Source organism: Astatotilapia calliptera, chromosome 13 (assembly GCF_900246225.1).
Source record: "Astatotilapia calliptera chromosome 13, fAstCal1.2, whole genome shotgun sequence".
NCBI classification, from domain to species: Eukaryota; Metazoa; Chordata; class Actinopteri; order Cichliformes; family Cichlidae; genus Astatotilapia; species Astatotilapia calliptera.
Genome location: NC_039314.1, coordinates 10,231,396 through 10,257,147, shown reverse-complemented (window position 1 = coordinate 10,257,147; position 25,752 = coordinate 10,231,396). Strand labels below are relative to the sequence as shown.

At 40.3% G+C, this 25,752-nt stretch overlaps 2 protein-coding genes across 7 annotated transcripts in view; one reads left to right on the top strand and one right to left on the bottom strand.

Moving 5' to 3' along the window:
- Positions 1-8,113, bottom strand: part of mcu (mitochondrial calcium uniporter) — a 57,177-nt gene extending 49,064 nt beyond the window's left edge. For all 3 annotated transcript variants that reach the window (XM_026189942.1, XM_026189943.1, XM_026189944.1), the window contains exon 1: positions 7,932-8,113. In XM_026189942.1, coding sequence (XP_026045727.1) covers positions 7,932-8,048 — 117 coding nt within the window. In that variant the 5' untranslated portion in view covers positions 8,049-8,113. The remainder of the gene's footprint in view (positions 1-7,931) is intronic.
- Positions 8,114-12,665: 4,552 nt separating this feature from the next.
- The window catches only part of micu1 (mitochondrial calcium uptake 1), a 37,910-nt gene continuing 24,823 nt past the window's right edge, over positions 12,666-25,752 (top strand). For 2 of the 4 annotated variants that reach the window (XM_026189364.1, XM_026189363.1), the window contains exons 1-4: positions 12,666-12,842; positions 19,268-19,432; positions 20,494-20,689; positions 22,449-22,611. In XM_026189364.1, the coding sequence (XP_026045149.1) occupies positions 12,841-12,842; positions 19,268-19,432; positions 20,494-20,689; positions 22,449-22,611 (526 nt within the window). In that variant the 5' untranslated portion in view covers positions 12,666-12,840. The remainder of the gene's footprint in view (positions 12,843-19,267; positions 19,433-20,493; positions 20,690-22,448; positions 22,612-25,752) is intronic. The other 2 variants (XM_026189367.1, XM_026189366.1) reach the window with 1 other exon arrangement.

Here is a 25,752-nt window from a genome sequence, read left to right as displayed (position 1 = left end):
TTGTCGTATTTGTCGGACTAAGATGCTCTTAAATCTGGGAGTAATCTGGGTCCTAAACTCCGTATGCTTCAGGTCAAACAACACTGCAGCATCACTTAGAGTTAAAAACTGTCTAAATTCTTTCATCTTTAATAAAACGATCAGCATTGCTGCTTTACCAGGTGTAACTATAAAGTTTAACTTCCAGGCATCCATGAAAACAAAAGTTATTACATTTAACGGAGTTAGAAGTTAGCAGGAAGCTAGCGGAAGTTAGCTCGCTAGTTTCGCTAGTTACCTAAGCATGATATTGCATGTTCTGACTGAGAGATTTCTGAAAAAAATCAAACGTACAGCTCTGCTATCACTTCCAACATAAATGAAGACAGGAAACTAAACAGCAGTGACGTTTGTAGGGTTACTGAAGTTGGGCTAGCTGGTATATAATGATGTGCTACGTGATCGCTAGCGACACAGCTATGTTAGCATAACATAAACAGTGAAGCTGGAGGACGAACACTAACACTTTTCCACTTATAAAAGTTAACGTGAAGGTTCTTCATGGTTAGAGACAAATGTAATCGCATGGCAGGATGCTGTAAACGGACCAAACTTCAGTCAGGAGAACAACTGAGATAATCCATCCACAATACGAGGTTAGTCATTAATATACTGCAACAACATGGGAATAGAGCAGCTGCCAGAGAATTCAACATTAATGAATCAATGGTACAGAAGTGGAGGAAGCAAGAAGAATGAGTTTAATAAAGTTTGATTTATCTGACTGCTTTGTTTCGCTTAATGTGCCTTATAATCCCGTGCACCTTATGGTCCGAAAAATGCGTACTGCACACTGCAGTTTAATGTTGCAAAGCACCTCTTTTTAACTTCAGTGGCTATTATACATGGTTATGCTCAGGATATGTCAGCCCATTTCTACTGGAAATGCCTTTTGGTTAAACTTTCAGCAAGGAATTTGCATTTGCACTGTTACATTTTTATAAAGCTTTAATGTACATAAAAACCAGCTTCTTGTTTAAGTGAAAATAAATGGAAGGTTGTCTTTTTGCGCTAGTAATGTTGTGGAGTTGTATTTTGTCTCGCATCAATTATATCGTCGGTTATATCATTATCGCAAATTTTCAAATATATATCGTGATAAATATTTTTGGCCATATCGCCCTGCTCTAAACAAAAGTCTTGCAAAAGGAGGAGAAAGACTGCACTCATGAGGTGCAATTTACATCCTAATGAAATAAAAGCACCCACTCTTTTCTTTTTTTATTTAATTGTCACCCCAGACTGTCAATGTGTCTACACAACATCCATCCAACTCTGCAGCTGCTCTTAATTCACCATGAACTTGAATAAACGATGCTATACCCAATCAATATTTCCAGAAGGAAAGGTCAACCCAAGCTGTATTTTCCAGACTCTTCATAGTTCTTCTGAACTGGTTTGTGACAGGTTGCAAATGTCCAGGTAAGATCCAGGTAAGAATTTACCCCGGTTACGCATGACGATGCCATGAAAATGACTGTGGACAAAGCAATGATTTCAGCGCAGCAAAAGTGAAGTATAGGTTAACAAAGTGACGGGACAACACGCGAGTCTGGAAACCGTTTCCCATAACTGTCACATATTTTTGACGAATTCGGGTAAAGCCGACCTTCACACAAGCTAAATCTGCCCGGTCTAATTTACACTGCTCATTTGGACCCAGCATTCCCACTGATTTGTCACAATAATGAGACCAATCTCATAACTAATGGCCTGAAAGGCAGGGCAGCTGATGACCTTCGGGCTCTAGTAGCAACCTGCCCTCCTGGCAGAGGATGCCACAAGCCCCCCGATCTGAGATGAGAGAGGGTAACCAAGCGATGCCTCCATCCATCATCACATTACGCAAGTTGGCCTAATTTAATGTCCTTTTCAGACCTGACTGCAGACACGCTGGGCCACACAGAAACATGGAAAGCAGCTAATTAGTCTACGCCAACAGCAGAGGTTCGCCAGTCATTTTCCACTTCAAGGATGAAATGCCATCCGGATTACTAATGAGGACTTTGTCCATCACGACAGTCTCACCCATTGCAATGCCAAACGTCACCATAATGAGGCGATAACTGAAGCATGCAGATCCTCGCTACAGTAAGGTGCTGGATCATTAAAATAATAACTGCACGGTAAATGCAAAACAGGAAACAGATCGAGTGCTACAGTAGCGACCACACTCGCTAAATACATAACACGGCAGACAGCAAACAGGCTGCAAATGATTGGAGCTCCTCAGAGCCTAAAAACTGTTTTGTTTTTTCCCTCTTTATGCCGATGAATTTGCTAAAGTTCACCTTGTTTTTTTAAAGGCAGTAATGCAGAACGTAGTAGTTAGAAAATTCACAGCTGGAGTATTTAGAACATTAGGCACACACGCTTCTACGGCATCCTTCTAACAGGACTAACCTACAACTGTATTTTAAAGCAATACTCTCCAAAATGAAGCCAGTAAACTGTAGAGAAATGAAAAGAATATGTTAAGTTTCTTTTTTTATATTTACAGAATTGTACTTATTATACTACAAACAATGACATACATATGTAATGTTACACAAATTTTACTACATGTTCATTTGTGAGTGTATGTGTGTAAATAGAGCAGTAGGAACAGAAAAAAAATCCCATGTGGGGCAGCCCACAGTGGGTTAACAAGGCAGAGACAGCAGCCAAAAAGAGAGCACTGGGTGATTTCTCTGGGGCGCACACAAACCTCAGAAAGAAGAAAAAAAAATGTCAAACACGCTTCTTGCTATGGGCCGTGTGCCTGTGCTCTCAGCAGCTCACGGCTCATTAAGGGCCAGTGAGCGTCAACTAGAAAGCAAGTTTGCTAAAAGATATGAAGCAGTGTGAATGAACACAGCGGGTGAGAAGCTTCGCCTCCTAGCACGTCCACACACGTGCACACAGGTACACGTGCACTCACTCACACGCAAAATAAGTATTGGACACGTCACAAATTTTCTTGTAAGTGAACACATTTCTAAAGGTGCTTTTGACATGAAATTCTCAGCAAATTTTGACCAGTCAAACTCTCCTGTCAGTGTAAATAAGCTTAACTACACATTTAATCTATGAAAGATTTTGATATAAAAACAACAAGTGCAAGTTCAAATTGATGAAGAAATGCTACGTCAACATCAGTACGTCTCAGAAAAACTGAGACGTACTGATGTTGATGTAGCATTTCTTCATCAATCTGATGAAGAAATGCTGCTTTGGGTTGAAACTGTAGGAAAAATATCTGGAAAATCTCAGAAAATGTTTCGTTAGCTTTTGTTATTTAGTTGTTTATCTATTACTTATTTACTTTGGTTCAGTAGGAAAAGCTGAAAAACACAGTTAAAAGTCTAAAATGTATATCATCCCTCACATTTTCCAAAGCTGCTAAGCTGACCAGAGTGGAGTCTTTGGCTGGTTGATTCTGGCCCCTGGGCCTTATGTTTGACACTCCTGTTTTAGCTGAACTGTTTCACAAACTTGTCGACCTAACTGTAACAGACACAGTGAGTCACCCTGCCGAAATCTGTAGATGGAAAAAAGGCCCATCCGCCACATAACTCCTGAACCACAGCAGACCCTGGAAATTACTCTGGCTACCACTCGACATGGTGACCGCCACCAGAGCTGACAGGAGCTCTGTCATTACTACGGCCGCTAAAGCTATCAGCTTTTCATCACCGTAATAAGATGACAACACACACTTGTCATTTTGTCTGGTGTTAAGATAATCCATGATCTTTTCACGACACTGCCACGAAATGCCAGGAAAGGTGCTGCAGCATGAGCCTTACAGACAGGAAAGAGACATAAGTCTGTACTGCCTGAAGCTTCAGAGCGAGTATGCGTCCACATTCTGGTGTTATGAGTTACTGAGACGCATTTAGACCCAGCCAGACTAGTTCATGTCCCTGGCAGAATATAACCCACAGTGGTACCAGTTTACTGTCACGTCAGCTTAATAATTAACACCCTAGATACGTTTTACTTCAACTAAATGAGGAAGTGCACCTCTTTATTTTCAGCTCATCTCTAAATTAACTCTTTATCTTTTATTAGGCTACATGCACTTTTACCTCAACCTTGAGTAAATGAACTATTTTGATTTTATGCTGGCCCAACAAATTAAACTGCTGCGGGTGCTCGGCTTGGCCTGATTGCTGGATTTGTTTTGATAAAGACGCATGATATATACCCAGAAGCCACTTTTGCTCTAAAAAAAAAAAAAAAAAAAAAAACAATCAAGAGATTTCAGGAAGTAACTACGAACTTGGTAAATATCTTTTTGGGAATGAGGAAAATCTATTTAGAGGAAATCCTTTTCTGTCAATGTGGCATGCTGTGTATTTTAACAACATTTACTTCTTCCCCGCTTTATTTGTTCGTTTAAATCAGGATTGGCAGGAAGAGTGGATGGCACGACATAACAACTGGCACAACCGGCATGTTATTATCTGGTTTACCTGTTTCGACCTTTCACACAGTGTTGCTCTGTTAATAACCAGATGATTTTTGGACAGATTTTATGCAAACAAAACCAAAAAAACAAATGCATGCGGGTCACAGCTTGGAACAATGTCTATACGTTAGTGGGTAGTGAATCCAGTCACAGTGTCTCAAGACACCCGTTTGACTAAGATGGGTTCCCAGTGAATCGGGGTAAACTAACATGCCCGTCTGGCAAAACAAGATTGGTTGCCTCGTTGTTATTTCCTGTTCATTACTCTGAAGCTCACTATCTCAAACTCATAAACACTGGTGCTAGTGATCTTGGCTAATCAGTTTTTCAAGCTCATTATAGGAACAGATATGGCTTAGACTAAAAGTCGAGTCACACTGCAAACTTTTAAAACAGTCTGAATATAGCCAAACAATAAGAGCACTGCTGACGGTTCTTTCAGATTCTTCATATGGGATGCGTTGCATGAATTGCTTTCATGTATCTTTCTGACATGGTTTCACTTCAGGTTTTTAGGGTTTTGGGTCATCTATGATAAAACTAAAACAGGACTTTATAAAAGTGAAATCACTTAGCGTCACGATAACCGTCACTTACAAAGACAATGAAAGCCCTGCGAGAAAACTCAGATCAGCTTTCTCACCCACTCACCCAAGAAAAACTCATCCCACTAAAAACGCCCCTGTGTATAGATAGTAATCCAATATCAGCTATGTTGACCACACATTATTATCACTTCTCTCCTGCTGAGCTACTGGCCATGATGTGATAACATCTGAGAACAGAAACGAAGGTCATCGTTGTAAAACCCAAATGTCATAAACAAACGGTCTCTGAATTGCCATCAGTTATTTTTCACACAACATGGCGTCATACACCTGCCAATCATCTGACTGCAAACTGAAGACTGGACTCATTAAGTAGCAGATAAATGGCAGCCGAATGGACATTTCCCCCATCACTTCATACCATATACCTGTTTCCCCCCTCAGTCTGTAAATGTTGGATCGCTGAGTCTGAAACCAGTTTGTCCGTGAATGGTAGAATAACATTGATGGAACTGCCATTGCGGACACGTCTATCAGTCATTCAGCTATCTTATCACCCTTAGCACAGCCACAAGCTTAGAGTCACTCTCTTATCACACTAATCCGGACAAGTTCAGAGCTGAGTCTGTGAAGGCAGCACGGATAAATTAGTTTACTCCTTTACTGATTGGATTAAAAGCCAGGAGCGAGGAGCGGGCCTCGGCCCCCCGGCCCCAGCTGCTCTAGTCTCCAGCTGTTCAGCTTTAATGAACATAGGAGCTTTAATGTAAGTAAATGACTACAAAAAACAATATTTAATGCCTTTTATTGCCACATTTTCCATTAAATCACATATTTTAGATGCAAGATATGAACATATTGACTATCTCGCAGTACAGAAACTCCTGACTGATTTATAACCCTTTTACAAGGAGTATTCCCAGTGACTCGCCACTCCTACTACACATCAGGAAAGCAGCATCATATATGACAGCTGGCTCAATATTAATCTAGTGCAGGTTAAATGCAAGCATATGGAGTACACTGTCTCCTTTGCAGCCCCATCATCAGAGCCATTACACAGCTCTACATTTCAAGTTAGGCTCTAGAAACCATATTTAGGTCTTCTTTGAAACACGTGTGCATACAGCCTGCATGGAAACTGTATGCATCCCACTGCAGCTTTAATCAACACTAGTGCCGAAACAGGGTTTCCACTGGAAGACTCACAAATGAATACAGAGGCTTGGCTGTCACAAAGTGACAGGCCCGCGTTAGGGGCCGCCGCAGCAACGCTTCACTGGACGGAGACACAATATGACAGACAAACAACACTACAAACCTGGGCAGCCTGAAATAAAATGAAAACTTATTAGCGGCCAACTCTGGCAAGAGACAGTGAGTAGTAACGTGCTTAAAACAGTTAAGGCTTTCTTAGAGATGGAAGAGGCCAAGAATATCAATTCAGACTCAAATTTTTTCACTGTAATAGTTCACAGTGGGTGATAGTTCACAGTGGGTCTAGTGTGGAGATATGGAGTGTGTGTGTGTCTCTTCTGACAGCTCCTTAACCTCCGGGCTGGCCTGCTTCGCTGAGAAGGAAAGCCTCATTTAATTTCATAAGGCCTGTGGAAAGTGTGCCTGAAGATGGTGTCAGAGATAGAGAGAAAGACAACAAAACTCTCAAAACATTACATCAGTACTTCTAACTACTGCAAAGACTTCCACATTCCCAGAACCCCATCCTGGGCTTCTCCTCCCTCCTCAGGCTGCTGCTGGAAAGACTCACAGTTTCCTCTGCCTCTGTGACACCCCCCCTTCTGACAAGGGGGGAGGGGCGGGGGTGACAGAGGCAGGAAAACGCTGTGCAACTATTGCATGGTAGTGACAGCTCTGTAAACGCAATTGCCTTCCTGTTATTGTGAGCATTGTTGAGGGTGCATCCATTACTACAGTGACCATGTAAAGAAAAGACCTGCATCAGCTTGCAGGAATACCTAGGATTTCCCTGATGAATGGGGAAACACCCACAGGGAGGGGAGAAACAGCAGGCTGGCTGGAGAGTCTGACATCATCCAAGTACAGACTTCCATGTTTCTGTGAAGCCTCATGTGTCAACACTGAGTGCATCTATGGATAACTCTCTTCAGCTCTCTTGCAGACACACACACACACACACACACACACACACAAGCACAACTTCCTCCTCAGGTCTGGACAGATGTTCATTGTTCTGAGTTTCTGCTGCTGCACAAACACACACCAGGTAATAGCAGAGAGATGGGGCTAACCATCAGCCACGGGCTCTCAATCACACCTTTACTGCAAAAGCACAAAAAATAAGGCATCCATACCCTTCCACAGTCAAACCAACCCTAGCAGGTACTGCAACCTAGAAGCTCAAACTGGGTCTTATTCTAATTCATATTCGCTGATCAGAATGATACTGGGATTAACATATGCCTGCAAAGTTGAAGGATTTCTTCTGGGTTTTGGGTTTGTTGTTTTTTTTTTTAAATCACGGGTTATGAAGCTTTTGAGAGGCGAATGTTTGAAGGCTAGTTACAGTAAACGGCGGGGCAGCAGCAGCGGGGTGTCGATGGGTTTCAAGTGCTCCAAAAAGCTGCATTGCCTCTCTGTCAAACCTCTACGTCCCACCGTGGATTAAAATATCCACGCGACACCAGGTTGGGATACGTATCATGACTCGTCGTGTGCCTCACCTTTACGTGAAGCTCGACCTCAAAGAAATAAATGAAGTGGGGGAGATATTGACGCTAGTTAGCTTCACTTCCTTAGCCAGCCCCGCTTGCCTTCTCTCCGGTCCAGCCTCGCCAGCTCGGTCCCTACCCCTCTCTCTCTCTCTCTCTGTTTCTCTCTCTCGGAGCTGTCTCAGACGTCCTGGGACTTACCGGTCTTATATGCTGATGATGCCGCTGTGAAGAGACAACAAGTGCGGGGCGGCTGCTGGCCACCGCTCCGCTGCTCCGGGACAAGAGGAGTACTGATCTACACACTTTCACAGCCATCTCTGTAGTGAAAGCTCGCCGTGAAGGAGACTGCTGCGGGCGGGCGGACGGAGAGGCACCGAAGAAGCACAGAGGGAGGGGTGGGCGGGTTTGCGGGGCTGGACTATGATATACACATGCCCAGTGTTGCACCAGTGTGCTAAGATAATGCACTTCTGTGCGCACTAGTTCAAAAAAATGTATGTTATGCGAAGACTGCAGTACACCTGTCTCCAGTGACAATATACCCTACTGCAATTCAAAAAAAAAAAGAAGTCTGGTGATAGTGGCATGGGTGAAGGAACTATATACACACATCTCGGTGAAAATCATTGTTTTTATGTCTAATGTGTTTAACCAAATAAGAAAACATGTGTACTATGTTTTTGTTGTTTTTTAAAAAGAGGGTTTCATTCTTAAAGCTTCACACTTAACACAGTGCACAGTGCAACCTGTCTGAATGTCTTTCTGTCACTCGTCACTCTATCCATCTATAGCCAAATATCAAATATAACCTGTCCTTCAGTCACACTTGTGTTCCTGGATCAAATATAAGTGAACTGATCTTCAGCGGCTTTTAAACAGGCAGGCTTTCATTACATTTCAGAGCTTCTGTGGCCGTTCAATGGGGCAAGCAGTTTATGAGGTGCACTGTTTTCTGGAGAATCATCCATCCACTGCAAATTCAGCTAATGGGAGTGCTAATGGGTCTGTTTGGTCAATGAATGTCAAGGAGACTCCCCACCGTGGAATGCAACCTGTTTTTGTCTGTAATCTTTGACCAAGCCCATCATATAATACCACCTACCACACCTGTGTTGGTCAAGGGTGAGTCCAGATAGGCAACTCTTAAAAGACAAAAACAAACACATTTTGTGTAATTCACCGCAGTGATTTATGTGATCACATGGTTTCTTATCACAATTTTAGATCCAAAGTAAGGAGCAGAAAGATAAGGAATGAGTCAAATTCGTTGTTTTGTTGCTTGTCTTATGTTTTTTATAATGTATTTATTTCAAATACAGTAGCAGTATGTCATTGCTCCTGAACTCATCCCAATTCCTTCTGTACTTCCTCAGGTGCACTGCATCAGGCTGTGAGGGTGATGCAATTTAAATGCAAATTCCCAGTCATGGACAAGGATCTGCTCAAGGCCTCAAGCCTGCATCGATTCACAGGGCGGATCTTTTGTGTGGTGCCAAACACTACCGTGCACTGGCTCAAATAAACCTTTAGACGTCTGCTCTAACTGTGTCACGGCGGTGGTGCATTTGCACATGATGCGTCAGCAGTGTAAACTAAAGAGCTTGCAGCAAAGAAAAGCTACCTGCATGTATTAGATTTCATTAGAGCTAAGACGTGTATGATTTGTTTGTACTCCAAACTGTGTCCACAGCATTAAATCAGCTAATAAAGAGAAGCTATACATATCAGACCGTGGTGTTTGATCTCAGTGTAACCTAAAATGCCCTACATGCCACATTATTGTAACAGTACAACTTCTTATCTTCCTCAAAATCTACAGTTATGATACTTCGGGTGAGTTATCACCAACGTAAAGACACTAACACTGCAGGTGCAAGAAAATAAGACCAGGTGACACCATTCCTTTTGAAAGTAACTAAGTATTTAGATATATCCAAACCAAAGTGGGAAAAAAAAACCACTTTATGGAAAATCTCAATGATACCCCAGTTAATTTCACTAAGACACTCGTGTTAATACACAAATTAAAATAAAAATTAAATCACTGATATAAATTGGACATGACAAGTCTCTACAGCACTAAATTTGTGCGACTCAAATAAAACCACTGCTGACAGTAATCTTTTTTTTCCCCCAGTTATCCTCATATGATTGAATTTTTAATTTAATTTTAATAGAGACGGTACAGATTTGAAACACCCTCTGCCACCATTTCTCAAGGTCATGATGAGTGATTTGAGGAGAGTACAAAATGAGGTGTGTTTGGTTGCCACGTAAATATGAGTGTTCACACATGTCTGTACTTGAATGAAATGTCGCCCAGCGTGAAAATACAAAAGAGCTCCACCCGTGGTTTTATGAAAGAAGTAACGCTCAAAGACAGCATGCATGGGTGTGCAGACGTGGAATACGTCAGAGAAATAAGACTGATGTTAGTGGAGCCAGCTTTTGTTCTCATGTCAAAAAAAGAATAAAAAAGAAGGTGTTGTTGTTGTTGCAGACGAACAACACACCTTCATGGATTTACAAAGGTGTTCCTCAGTGTGGTTCTCAACAGTGTGACACCCTCTTAAACCAACCAAAATTAAAAGAGTTAACAACAGTGTCTGAACATCCTTCTAAAAACAGTTGAGGTTTGGTCTTATCTCCTGCTCCACCTTTGCACTGCCACATTTGCAGGATGGCTTTGATCAGTAGTGGAAGGAAGACATGTTTCTGAATATGCTTCCATGCCTACAGAAACATTTTTGGCCTGGATGTTCATATTTATTTATATGTAGGCTGACATTTGCACTGCATGCATTCTTTTTTTTTCTTGTCTCACAAGTTTCATAGAAACTCCATTTCCATTCTCTGAACTGTAGCCCATTAATTTTGTACAAAATGTTATAAACCAACTTTCATGTTATACATGTTTATGGGTCAATAAAGGAGTCAATATGAATAAGAGCACTGCTGTGGAGTTCTAGGTGACGCTGAGGTTATTGTAGTAAAACTAATAACATCCAATTTGAAATTTCAGTATTTGACAGGTTTCTATTGTGGCATTCTGGTGATACATTGTGAGTCCTAATGAACTCTATGCTGAGGAGCTGCAGGCATATTTAAACAGTGTCCCTTATTTAAGAAAAAACAAACAACTGTAGACTAAAAGACAGCACAGATACAATTTGTTCTAACAAAGATTTTATGAAAAGATAAAAGGAAGGGGAATGGGTGACAATTTGCAAAGGAGGAAGGCAGCAATATTAGTTGCGGTGTGTGAGCATGTGATATTATTATACTGTTGATAATCACTTCAAGTTTGTATCACCTGTTTGAGACAACACACACAGACAGAGACACAAACAATCATAGAGAGCTGACTCAATGAAGCATTTCACTGAGTTATTATAAATTTATAGTTTAAGCCATGACACCTGGTTGCATAAGCATTGCATCCTACTGCATGTAATGCAAAGATTGTATGACCTGAGGCTGTTAGGTGGACATATAACGTCTTTAAGGCTTGTGTGTTCAATTTCAGATATATCTTGCGTGTTCATTCATTTCACTTAGTAGCTAAGGGATAAATGTTATCAATCTAAGTCTGACTAATGAGAATAATTAATATTATTAGAACTCTTCTGACATTTCTGGCATTTCTAAAGGCCTAGGTTGTGCATCATTGTGAAATTTGGGTGACATTGTTAGTGGATGTGACAAAAGCCTGCAGTCATGAAACGTCCCAAGGCAAGCTCAGCCGCTCTCCAGTTTTTCCTTTCACATTTTGCATGCAAACCACCAGATATGTTGGCTCTTCAAGGCAACAATTATAACTGGCACACTGTGGAGAGGCTCGTTATTTAATCTGGAACTCTATAAAGACATATGACTGAAATCAGACACTCTCTTTCAGTTCAGTTTAATATTGTTACATAATACCAAATGAAATTTATTTTATTCTAAAATTTTAAACCTGAAATAGAATTGTTGAATCTGTATTTAGGCCTAACATTAGTAGGTACACCTTACTTGTACTGGGTAGGAGCCCTTTTCCCCTCAGAATTCTTCATGGTATTGATTCAATAAGGTACTGGAATGACAGCATCACACAGTTGATTCAGATTTTTGGGCTGCAAACCCATGAAGCGACCCTCCTGTTCTTCTGCATTCCAGAGATGCTCTATTGCATTAAGATCTTATTACTGTGGAGTAAAGTGCACTCATTGTCATGCTCAAGAAACCAGTTCGAGATTATTTCAGCTGTACAACATGGTGCGTTATCTTGCTAAATGTACTCATCAGAAGATTGGTACATTGTGGTCATAAAAGGATGGTATGCTATGCTGTGGTGTTTAAATGAGGCTCAGTTGGTTAAAAAAACAATCCCTCACAACATTACACCACCAGCAGCAGCAGCCTAAACTACTGCTGTGAGGCAGGATGGATCCACGCCTTCATGGTCTTTACACTAAATTCTGAACCTACCAGCCAACTGTTAGAACAGACACCGAGACTTGTCCGACCAGGCGATGTTTCCCCAGTCTTCTATTGTCCAGTTTTGGTGAGTTTGTGTCAATTGCAGCCTCTTTCCTGTTCTGAGCTAATAAGAGTCCCACTTGGTGAGGTCCTATGCAGCTGTAGCAGTGTGTTGTGTGTTCACAGATGCTCTTCTGCATGCCTTCCTTGTAAAGAGTGGTTATTTGAGTGAGTTGAGTGCATTGCCTTCCCTTGAAGCAGTCTGTCTGTTCACAAAGAGAACTGCCACTCTCTGAATATTTTCTCTTTTTGGACCCTTCTCTGTAAGCCCTATAAAAAAAAAAAGTAAAACAGTTGTGCTGTGCTGACCATAATGTACCTATTCGATTAGACAACTTAAAGTCCCCACAAGACTTTTGATTTTCCTTTACTTACACTGTAATTCCGCCTAAACCTGGACGGAGGGATGATGGGAGGGTGCCTGTGTGAAATGCATGGGGCTGGTACGGAGATGTTGTCCCACCCTCTCTGAAACACGGAACTATTAGCGCAGTACTCCATCACTGCAGACACACTGAGCAAAGACGTACTCTGAATCGGTGAAGACGTTATTACTTTGGACTGAGTGGTGTTTTTATCGCTGCTTATGTAAGTAACCGTGCCTCCTATGAGCTATAAGAAAGCTCCGTAATGACGCAGTGTGTAACAAAACGATGAAATAGCTGCTAGTAGAGCTAGCACTTGCCATTAAATCTAACGTTAACTAGCTAGCTCGCCAGCGTGAGTTACCCCACGAAACAATTACTTGACTGCCGAACTAACCAGCTAAATATTGACATTAACAAGTGACTGACGATAGAAGCATTTAGTTTATTATTGGTTAGACGGGTAGCTGCTAACCTTGTAGCCCGTCATGCTGTTGTCAACGAAGTTAACTTGCGGCTAAAAACAAAACACTGGGATCACTATCAAATGAACAGCTCTAGCTGTTCGTGTTTCCGTTTCAACATGCCAAACGCAACACTAACGTCACCTTAACCAGTGTTTTTGAGCCAGTTGTTGACAGCTAGCTGTTTTTGTGTGTGTTTTTGGTGTTGTGTTAACAGTGGGCCATGTCATATTGAACACAAACACAGGAAGGTGTATCTTTCAGTTGTTTGTCTAAGATTATTATTATTGCATGTTTACACGAAACACCCAGAGACTAAAATGATTATGCTTCAAAGGATAGTGCAATGCTAGCTCTTACCCAAAGAAAACATTTCCTAATTTATTTGGGAACAATACATAGCTTTTTTGGGTTGGGTGTCGCAAAACACCCATTAAAAATTCAGGTCTGCATGTTTGTCTTTTATGTTATGTATATGATTTTTAAAAGCTTGGATTGAATTGAGGAGCACAAGTATGAGTAAATGTATAATGCATGTATGTAAGAGGCCATGTAAGGCTTTAGAAGTAATTTCTGTAAGTTTAAAATCAGCTACCAGGCAGCCAGTGTATTGTAACAAAGGTGAGAAAGTCCTGACCCAGATACACTTGACAACGATATGCAGTTTCTGAAAGCTTTAGTTATTTCTTTTTAATGAGGTACTGGTCCATATATCCAAACTGTTCTTTTTAAAATTCTGAATGCTCTTGATACTTCTGAAAATAACCCCATCTCTCTGTGTATGTGTACCCCTAGGGTGGGAAAAAAAGATCCCCAAGCAGCAAAAAGAACTGCTATATTTGCTGTTGTTTAACTGGAATGAATCTGTGGTCTCACCTGAGATCATAAAATGTAATTTTTAATGCCATAGGCTATTTAGATTACACCCCCCCCCCCCCAAACACACACACACACACACACACACACACACACACACACACACACACACACACACACACACACACACATTTTATATTAAAAAAAGGTTTGCTTTTAGGTAGTGAAGAATAATTGTTGAGGACATTGATTTACCTGCTCCTTCTTCAAGTCCAGGTCCAGTGTGCCTTGTAACTAGACTTACGATGATAGTTTTCTATCATTGTAGCTTCAGCTGAACTTAGCATTGAGCTTCTGGGAAAGTGTAAAAGCAAAACTCTCTAATTAAAAATGTGCTGGATTCAAAAAATTAGACTGAATTCTTGAAATATGATGTAAATTAATCATTTTTAAACACTCATAAATACATGAAAAAAGTTGCCTGATATCGTGAGGGCGGCACTGGATTTATAAAGCTGTAATAACAGGATGGAGTTTAATAAGTAGCTAAGTCATGCTCTGCAAGGTTTAGGATATTTTTACATGTACTTTGATAATAATGAGCATTTAACTTTAACACAGCCACCCCCTTTGTTGTGGCTGCTGTGTTCCAGATTTAGCTTGCGTTGATGGAGTTGATGAGGAGACAAGCATTGCAATCAAAAACAGCACTCAAAGTTTGAGCATGCCAAAGGAATGAAGTCTCGCACTCAAATTTCTCCAAAAACGTGCCAAGACAAAGCATTCCTGCATGGTTAAGTACAGGTGCAAAGAAAGAAAAAAATTTATCAGATGTTACTCCATTATAACCTAATTAAAAATATATATCAGGAACTCTAACAGCTTACAATTACCTTTAGTTTGTAATCAAAATATGCACGCTTTTAAAACTTTTTTAATGTAAGGTTTTCAAAAGAGTACATTGAAGGACTCTTTGTTGGTTTGTGATCAGACTGAAAGGATGATGAAATGCTGTTTTCCTTATGATATTCTCTCTTTTACAGCTTTGCTGTTTTGTTCAGATGAAAGATGTATGTTTTTCATTATACAGAACGTGCACACGGTAAAATAGAGCAGAGTAGAAACCGAATAAATGTATATATGCCACATAGATATGAATGAGAAGCAAATTTTGGACTGACTGCTTCATTTCTTTACATAGTTAGACATAACGAATGGGCAGGTTTTTGTTGTAGTGTGGCTCACTGGCTTTTATGCAAGTTAGTTTCCAGTGTCCTTTCACAAAGTTATTATCTGAACAAGCTTTAGGCTTCCCATTTGGAGATTACACAGAGCGTGTATAACTTCCCCTTTGAAAATGTTTAATTTCACTTGGTAGATGTATTTCAAAGATTTAAGCAAACATTATTAACTAGTTTAAATGAGTGACCCTCAACTAGTAGCTAGGAATCAAAAAGATCAAGAAATTTAAATCCATATTTTATGTTCATCCCTTTTTCTTTTTCTTTTTAAATTGAATCTGGCGCATGTGTGTGCTTGTCTTCTTGTCTGGCGGTTGGAGGAAAGGATTCACGAGATTGTGTCAAGTCAGAATTTGAAAAAAATATACAAAAAATATGACATTAGTTCTTCAGTTTTGTAGTACATAAAGTGTCATTGCTCCATATTTTGCAGTGTAGTAAAGTTAAGTAATGCACCTTACTGCCTTACTTCCCAAAATCAAATAAAACCCAAGGTACTGCTGAGAGCTAAAATCATTACAAATTCTTTCAGCTGCAGTACAGTAATCACCGTAGCTGCCATAGTTGTTACAGTCAGGAGCAGTGTCCAGACATCACATTGCTGCAACACCACCCCTGGGGTGGTTTCCCTGCCATCTCACTTTTTCTTAGTCTTTGTTTTGTTCTGTTACTCTGTACAGAGGAGCATTTCAGAGTGTCAATAACTGTGTTGCTGCCTCTGCTGTGAAAAGGCAAAAACAGTGAGAGTAAAAGCCCATACTCTTTGTTTGGTGGTGTAGCTGTAACTCAGCAGCAGAGCAAATAGTGCTATAGCCAGGACTCACTAACCTGCTATGAGACTTACATATGTTTGAGATCACTCAGCATCTGTTCATCTTTGGTTTTAGACTAATAAACAAATTACTAGCTTTCCACTTGGCTTTGTGTAGGGCTGGAGATGTTGTTTGGGAGAGACAGGCTGCCGAAGACAGCTGAATTATAGATAACATTGCTGAAGTTGATAACATGTAGTTTTGTTACTTTAAGTGCTGTAAAAGGTTTCCAAACCTAAATCTGTTATTCTAGCAAAACGATGTAGCCATTGAGCTGCTGTGCTAGCTACAGAGTATTAGTTAATGCCAAAGAAATCTAACTGACTGTACTTAGGACCTGTTATCTAACTTCTTTGTGAAAATGTAGGTAATTATATTTGCATAAAATGGCAAACGGTTGGTTAATATTGATATCATATCATTTCTATGCAAAAACTGGTGCATTATATTTTAAAAACTTTATTTTGAACAATGGCTTTATTTTAATTTAAATATCGTAAATATCGTAAATATCGTAATATCAAAATGTAGTGGAGGTTGCGGGGAATAGGTGGCTGTCTGGTTTGGATTTCCAAACCAGCAGCACTCACGCCTCAGCAAACTTTGCATTTAACAGTTCACCTTTGGAGACCTTCATTCAAGTTTTTAAACCGCTTTCTATCGTCTTAGCTCCAGTTGAACTAGGCATCGAAGTTTTTGGGGAGGTGTGAAAGCAAAGTGCTGCGATGAAAATGTGCTGGATTCAAAAACTCAGACAAAATGAGTGCATTCTAGTGAAAATGAAAGCACTCATCAGTGAACTCAGTAATTATGAGTTAGATAACACAGAGTTGCAAATAACATTTGGTCAGCTGCTGTTCTGGGAGCCAACTAATTTCAAACTGCTGGAAAGACATTCAGGGGATGAATGTGTGGGCATATGTGCAGACACTCACTGGCTCTCACACAACTGTGGGGATATACCAGTGTCATAAATATGTTAGTTAGTTTGCATTTTGAAAATCTTTGTTTACTGTACATGTACCTTGGTGAATTTTGGAAAGGCATTAAAATATAAAGAAGTTTATTAATACTAAAGATTTCTGCAACACCAACGACTTGCATTTTTGGGCTTTCTTGTTGCATCATGTGAGTTTTGGTCTGTTTCTATAAAGTTTTGGTGTCGTTCCTTTACCATTAGGCTTTCCCCCAGTCCCAAAAAGTATAATAGTGTGGATGCATGCTCACTGTTCCCTTTAGTCCTTATTGTCATGGGCTACTGAACACTCCAATTAGCATATGCCATGTTTCACTGTTCTTTCTGCTGAGTCTGCTTGACAGTTGGTGCCTGAATTGTTAATAGGATATTGACAGGTGGTAGCTTTGAGCCTCAGTGGGGTTAACTCCTCCATCATGTAGTTTGAAAAGTGCACACATGGGAGCTACAGATACACACCAGTAGCCCCTTTCCTAATTGTTAATCATCTTTCCGTGACACTGAAGAATTAAGCAACAGTATAGCTGAAAATGAAGTTCTGGAGCTTAGGTGCACTGGTGGCAATTAGTTTCATCCCTGATTTTCCGTTGTTTATTAATTGAGGTATGTGGGAAAACCAGGACCTTCTACATTGACTTTTTAGGGAACCATTTTGTCTACAGTGCCATGTGAAGGCAGATCCCAATGGTGAACTCCCATTGTTCTAAGCTTTGTCTCTTGAGGTGACTGTTAATTACTTTTTTGGGGGGGTTAAAATCTGCAAATCCTTACCTATGACTTCCATGGTTTATAATTGGACAAGGTAGGTGTTTAGTACTGTGGTAGCTATGTGCTAGCTTTACAGTGTTTAGAGGATCTTGTGGTATGAATCCACATGTGTAGTTCATCCATCTATCTGTCTGTTCCTTTGTTATCTTACATTCGTATCTGATCAGGATTGGCTGGGATTGGAGTCCATATCAGCGGACAAAGTGCGTAGAAAAAGCAAACAACCAATCACTCTTACATCCCCACCTACGGCCAGTTTAAAGGGATAGCACACTGCCATTCTAATCCACTAATCATTTTTTTTTTATGTATGTTTTTTTTAAGTAAATGTGTTAAATCTCAGCTAAATAATCCTAGTTTTGATTTCTGCTATAATCAGGCATCCTTACTTCACAGTGGAAATCCGACTGCCTGACATGCTGTTTGTTGGAATCAAAATCAAAGCAAATAAAAATACTACAACTGTGGCTACAAATCTTAAGGCCAAAGTACAGGTTTCTGTTTTTATTATCCTAACTAAGGGAGTTAATGAAATATAGGTGTGCACACATATATAATGATTCAATTGTCCAATACGTTTAATCAAAGAGTTTACAAAGTAATAACTTTAAAAAAAAAAAAAAATGCTTAAATTAGTCACTAAATATACAGGGATGGGTGTTAATAGGTGCTGAGCAGGAAGCACAGAGGGCAGACCTTCACCTGTGTGGTCTTTGACCAGGTTTGTTTGGTTAATAATCTTTGCAGCAGATTGACTATGAAGGGCTGATTCACACGGACTTATCAGAAAGTTGTTTCAACATTTATTATAATTGTGCAAGATGATCAAATGATGGCACATATAGTCTACATGTAATCTGCTATGGTGCTAACAAAAATGTAAAAGAATGACTGAATAAACTGAATAAAAAACTGCACTAAAGTATGCAGTAAGTTCACAGCATGAGGAAAGAAACTGCTGATATTACAGCAGCAGATACTCCCGTTTTGCTTGCCAGGTGATAGCAAGGTGGATATTGGGCTCAACTCCCTAATACCACTTATGATGTGTAGATGGGTGGTTGGGATACTCTTGAGGGGGGTTTAATTCGCCCACAGCACCCATCCAGTCTCTGCTGTGCACATCTCATACCAGATTGTGATGTTTCCAGTCAGGATGCTTTCATTGCTCCTCTTCAGACGTTAACAAGACAAGATGAATTTGGTCTTCTTTGATTTCCTTACGAGGCTTCTAAACTTTCTTTACCACGGTTGAGATCTGTCTGTGACTTAAACTCTGCAAAGCACTGATGTGGGCTCTAATCTGAGGTAGCTTTAACTGGTGATTTCTAAGACAGATAAAAGTTATGAAACTATGTACTCAGCTCAGAATTTTCATATCCTTTGTATTCACATACTTAACCTGAAATTATTTCATAGTTTTTATTTATTCAGTTTCGGCATACAGTAGTAGAATACAAAACAGAAACACAATTTAATAGGTGTGTGTTGCTTTTTTCTGTCATTGTACATACCGATACTGCAAGAGTGTCATCTGTCTTTGTCTCACCTTTACTCTCGTCCCTCTGCAGGATGTTCCACTTGCGGGCATTGTCCGCAGTTTCAGTGGGGCTCGCGCAGCTGTCCCGGCGTTATCACAGCGGGGCAGTGCGAGAGTCTGGCCGGAGAAGGCTGATGCTGGCAGCCCTAGCTGGGGTAACCGGTGTGTCTGCTAGTGCTGGACTGCTGTGGAAGAGGTAGTTTTTTGTTTTGTTTTTTTACACCCTTGTGCCTCATTTTATTGCTCTTAAAATAATAGTGGTCTTAAAAAAATACTGCATTTGTTCCTTAAGAAGCAATTTGAAGCAAGCTGATGTGTAAACAACTCAGTGATTTACAAGCAGCCTGCTCAAGGTGCAGATTGCTTCTCGGCTGAAGGCCTGTCTAGTGTTGCTTAATACAATGTGGCATGACTGGGAATTCAATTTAAACATGTTTGTTGAGTTTCATTTTTATTGATTTTTTGTCACTTGAATGACACGCCATTTTTTGAAGTGGGTTTTCCATCATGTGTTTAAACTTCAGCACTGTTCTATGGGACAGCATTCAGTGAACAGGACTTGAGGTTCATTGAGCAAATTAGGAATTGCTTTTGGCTCAGTACTCAAAAGCAGCTAGACTTTAGAGCACATGTTACATTTCATTCTCCTGCTTGTTGTGTTTTTATGGCTATCCATTGCCTTAAAGCCTGTTGTTTAGTTAAGACAATGTGCTGGAGAAGGTGTTGAGGTTAGAGCTCTATGGGGACACACTGACTGTGCTGCAGGAGGCAGAGTGATGGATGGCGACTCAGGGCATTTGAGACTGATGGAACGAGACTGTTCCAGGCCTTCACCCTGGGCTTCATTTTCAACGCGTGTCATTAAACTGAATTATTCAGCCTGCTCCAGACAGTCCCAGCTATTTATTATTATTATTCCAATTTCAGTTTAGTCAGAAAAATGGTAACGTGGGAGTCTGCCATAGTAAAACCTCCCCGCACTGCACCGATGAGCAAAACACAGCAGAGCACATAATCTCCTGGCCCTTTTGCCTCTCTGTTTTTCAATCTGTTTAGCATCATAGCGACAGTACACACCTAGCTGCAAAACACAGTCTGCTACATACCTCCCGAGATCTACTTGGTACTAGAGCAAAGCACAAAGACATATTGCTGAACTATCTATTCATCTATTCAGATAACATCGATCTGTCCCCCAGGTATTGATCTGTTTTGTAATCTGATCTCTCTTTTTGTTAAATTTATTTACAAAACCAGAGCATATGCAGATGCTGGGTCTTCTGTTCGACACTCTGAGCAAGTAAGTGGAGAGGAACCGGATTTTGGGAGACACCCAGACTCCGAAACGGAGTCAGAGAAATCGGTGGAGGCCAGCAGTGGAGATGAGGATGAAAAAGACGAAGGTGGAGAGGGGAAAAAAAAGAAGCAACGCTCTGGATTCCGTGACCGCAAGGTGATCAATAAACAATAACCATTCAGCCATGCAGTCAGTCTTCCTATTTAATTCATCTCCACAATGTTGTTTTGAAACCCCCAGCAAGCAATTTCCAGTATGCCAGAGCTAGTATATTTTGACAGAATATTTGCTGAGACTAAGAAATGTAATGGGGTAATCAGCATGCATAAAGAACAGGAATGTCCCACTCCTATGATTTTATTGCTGTTAATTAGGCAGAAGATGACAAAGGATATGGAGATAAAGAACAAAGGATCTTTGATTTGATGCCAAATAAGCAGTGTTTGTTGCACTGCTTGTTGGAGGATGTGAGGATAAAAACAAAAAAAAGGAGGAAGAACTTTTAAACAATTCAAGCCTTTTTTTTTTTTTTTTTGAATGATGTAAAAATTGCGCAGTCACTCTGAGGAGCAGCCACAGTCTGTAAAAAGCAAATAGATGTCTAAGGGCTGACTGTCTTTGAAGTGGTCCAGTGTTGGAATTTTAAGTGTATGTTGAGTATATCCACAGATTTTGGCTTTCTTTGTGTTTTATTCATTAGGTGATCAGATCAGGAGATGCTTAATAATAATAATAAAAATAATAATAATGCAAAATCATGCAGCAGGAAGACATTTTTACTCCAATGTTTGTGTTTGAAATTCAGTGGTGTCACTTTTTTAAACTGAGTGCTACCGCTGTCTTAGATGTTTCACAACACTGAGTGAAAATGCGAAACACAAAATAATAAGTTCCTCGTGTGACTTGAATTTTACCTTCCTGGTTTTGTTTGGGTTTTTGAATTTTTTATTTAAATTGAAAGACAGCTCATGTCTTCATCAGTGTTGAAAATGCTGAGATCCATAATCTGTAAACACAATCAGATGAAAGCTAGAGAGAAAGAAGAGTGCAACCCAGTCTTTCTGTCAGTCACTCAGTTCTCTGCCATTTCCACACAACTGTCTAATAGACCTTCATCCATACACAGTTGGTTGCCTCTGCTGGAGACATGCTCATGGTGATTTCCCCAAAGACTATTAAGGTCTCCTAAAGTGAGAGTACCGACACTGACACATGTAATCATAAATATGAAATTGAAGTGAATGTAGTGTGACTGTGTGACTGTTCCCCACAGATATTTATCATAAAACTGAGTTTGATAACAAAAAGTTGAAGCTCTGAAATGTTTTTTCTTTTGCCAAAAGAAGTTTCTGTAGTGAATGCAATCAATCAATGTCACACAAAATAACCACCTGTTTGGGTTCCAGCCCAACACAGATTCTAAACACACACTGCCCTGTATGTTTCCCAGCTACTCCACATCTGTTTGAAACTTTCTCCTGAAAAGTGGATGGCATTGCAGCAAATAACAGTTGACAGGGGCTAATGTGTCGCGCCATGCTGATGGTCTGTAGCTGTTATTTGTGTTGTCTACAGATTTATGTAGTTTTGGTAACTCTCCCTTCATATTAACCTAGCAGGCAGACTGACCCCGAATAGGAAAACACTCTGTGTTCCTGATTTGAATTTGTGGCAGTTGAGTCAGGAGGTTAATATACCTCCCGATCAAGGATGACAAATTGGTTTCCTGCTGCTCTGGGCTCCCCTTCACTCAATCTACTCTCACTTAACTCACGTTATTTTCTGTCTACACACATGGTTGAAATATTGCTGGTTCTTTGATTTGATCTTGTTGATTTTTATGTATATTACATTAAAGCTTTTGCCTAAAGTGGGAATCTTGTGATATTAATTTTGCTTTCTGGCTGGTTGGCAGGTGATGGAGTATGAGAACAGGATACGAGCCTACTCAACTCCAGACAAGATTTTCCGCTACTTTGCCACTCTGAAGGTCATCAATGAGCATGGAGATGCTGAGGTTTACATGACGCCTCAGGACTTCATACGCTCCATCACACCTAATGAGAAGCAGCCTGAGAGTAAGTTCTTAATTTCACCACTTTTGCTTATATTCTTTTAGCTCTTTCTGTGCATGCTCTTCTTTCCATTAATGGCATCTGCACACTGACTTAATGTGAGAGTGAGCATGTTTTCTGTAACACATTTATCTAACACTTTCAGCATGCATGCCTTCACATTACCAGATATAGGTATGGTATAAACAAGATGAAGACTGTGGAGTTCATTTTATTTAGTTCAGCTGAATAGAATGCAGGATTGTTTTGGAGAATGCCTTAAATGGCAGTAACATCTCAGTGTGAGATGCTCTAACTAATTTCACCGAAGTTTCCAAGCTGCTTTTTTATGGGAGTTTTTCTAAACACATTCCAGCACTGACATTGGTTTAAAACATCAGAGGAGTAAAGACACTGTTTACCGGCCTTTCGTTGCCAGACCTCTACAAAATTATGTTTAGTATTCCTGCATTCACTTTACAATTTCACATCTATTACAGATTGAAATGACTCTAAAATAAATATTTACTTATCTTCTTTATAACAAGTCAGAGGCTGGAATAGATCAAATTGATCCAGTAATGATTTCAGTCCATTGTTTTGAAAAACATAAATGAAAGCTGAAATTGGTTTCGTGTAACCAAAGGCAGCCTCCAGTTTTAAAAAAATGAAGTCAGCGCAAAAGTGCTAAAAACTGCAGTTTCTCAAGTGGCCACTTGAAGCTGGTTCTAAATGGGAGTCCCGTTTAGACTCCCATGTTGAACTGTATACTATACAGCAGAAATAATTTTGTTTACATTGTTGTGCAACAAGGGTTTGGTCTCTCCAACTGATTTATCTCTTTGTAACAACCTTTTAGGACTGTTGAAAGCTTTGAATGATAGCACAGCTAGCTCCCATGAAAATACGACAACATCTCAATGCTTGAGAGTAAGATGAGTAAGACGTGTCAAATCAAATCAAATCAAATCACTTTTATTGTTACATCACATGTGCAGGTACTCTGGTACAGTACATGCAAGTGGAATTCTTGTGTGCGAGCTTCACAAGCAACAAAGTTGTGCAAAAATACAATAACGTAAAACAAGCAAAATATAAGAATGGCTAAATCTGAAAGTAATAAATATATGTACAATATATAAGAGTATATGCATTACTGGATGTGTATACTAAATATGTTTTTCTACGTGTGTGTGTGTGGGTGTGGGTATGTATACATATTTTACAAATTAAATAGAGCAAAGAATAAAATAAAATACCGTATTTCCCGGACTACAAAGCGCACCTGAATATTAGCCGCACAAGCTAAAATCAGGGGAAAATCCTGTTTTGTACATACATTAGCCGCACCTGACTAAAAGCCGCAGGTGTTTCAATGTTGACTTATCATATGTAAGAGAATATGCACAAAGGGAATTGTCAGGAAAGAGACGGCTGTTTGGAGACACACCCCTTTTATTAATATTTTGAAAAACAAGTTATGGGTACATATTTGCACATGTAGTACATAACAGTAACCTACAGCACACCAGAAAAATAGATTCGGACTACCTTTTAGGCTCAGGTGCAGTGACACGGCTTTAACAAGAAGAAAAGTCAGTCATTCACCATCTTTCTCTTCTTCCTGCGCTCTAAAACCACCAAAGTCCTCTTCTCCAATGTCGGAAACGAACAGGCTCAGGATGGCTTCGTCATCCACTCTCCGCTTCTCTCCTTCGTTGTCACTTTCAAAACCAAAGAAATCCTCGTTGTCAGTGTCGGAGTCGAACACCCTCAGAAGGGCCGTGGCGGTGTCCTCCTCTCCATCATGCAGCAGTCCAGCCCTTCAAAATCCGTTGGTGATCGTGGATGTTTTCGCACTTTTCCACGCTGTCAGAATCCACCGGTGGAGTTGAGCATAACTTGCTTTTCGCAAGTTTATTGCCGCTCGTCATCCACGCCTCCCGCTGAATGCGTAACGCTACTTTGAAGTTTGTTTTTCGCGCTACTTCGTACGGCACTACGTTGCCTGGCGGACGGACATGTGACTAACATACCACTCTTGAACCCCGATCCTTCCGCCAGGCAACGTAGTGCCATACAACAGCGGAACAAACAAAACAAATCGTCTTACGATATCACAAAAATCATGGACAATCCATAGAAAAGCCGCACCTGACTAAAAGCCGCAGGGTTCAAAGCTTGTGCAAAAAGTAGCGGCTTATAGCCCGACAATTACGGTATATAAAATATACAGAGGTTGGTAGTTGGACATGTGCAAAACAGTGGCATTAATGTACAGTATGGAGTGCATAATGTTGAAGTTCCAGTAGTGAAGGTGAGGTGTCTATGAAGTGTTCAGCAGTCTGATGGCCTGGTGGAAAAAGCTGTCTCTCAGTCTGCTGGTACGGGACCGGATGCTGCAGAACCTCCTTCCTGATGGAAGTAGTCTGAACAGTTTATGGCTGGGGTGACTGGAGTCCTTGATGATCCTCCCCGCTTTCCTCAGGCACCGCTTCCTGTAGATGTCTTGGAGGGAGGGAAGCTCACCTCCAATTATCCGTTCAGAGCACCGCACTACTCTCTGGAGAGCTTTGCAGTTGTAGGCGGTGCTGTTGCCATACCAGGTGGTGATGCATCCAGTGAGGATGCTCTCAATGCATCAATGCATATTATAGTCAAGTGTATCAACTTTAGATGTTTAGTTAACTAAAAAATTGATTAAAATTATAAGAATTTAGATTCCTAAATTATGACTAAAACTTAAAATAGTTTTGGTTAAAGGATTACGACTAAAGCCAAATGCTAATGCTAGCAAAGCTTGCTATCATTAGCTGATGAATTAACCACATTTAGATGACAGGGTAGTGTGTTAACTTTGGCTCAAAAACACCAATGTGGCTAAAGCCAAAATGGAAATGTCAATGCCTCAGAGCAGATACTTGCTAGTATCAGATACTAGTAAGATAAAAGCTTTTCCAAAACAAGTTAATTCCACATATTTACTCACATGGCAACATCTGTAGCTTCAGTAATAACAGGGAGTTATCAAGAGCACAGAGAAAGGATCATTTAGGAGCTAAGAGCACATGACATGGTATAGTTCACTCCAGACAGATGAGTTGTTGGTTGTAAGCTAGAGGTTAATAATTTTCCCATTTTTTTGCTCATATGTTTATGGATGCA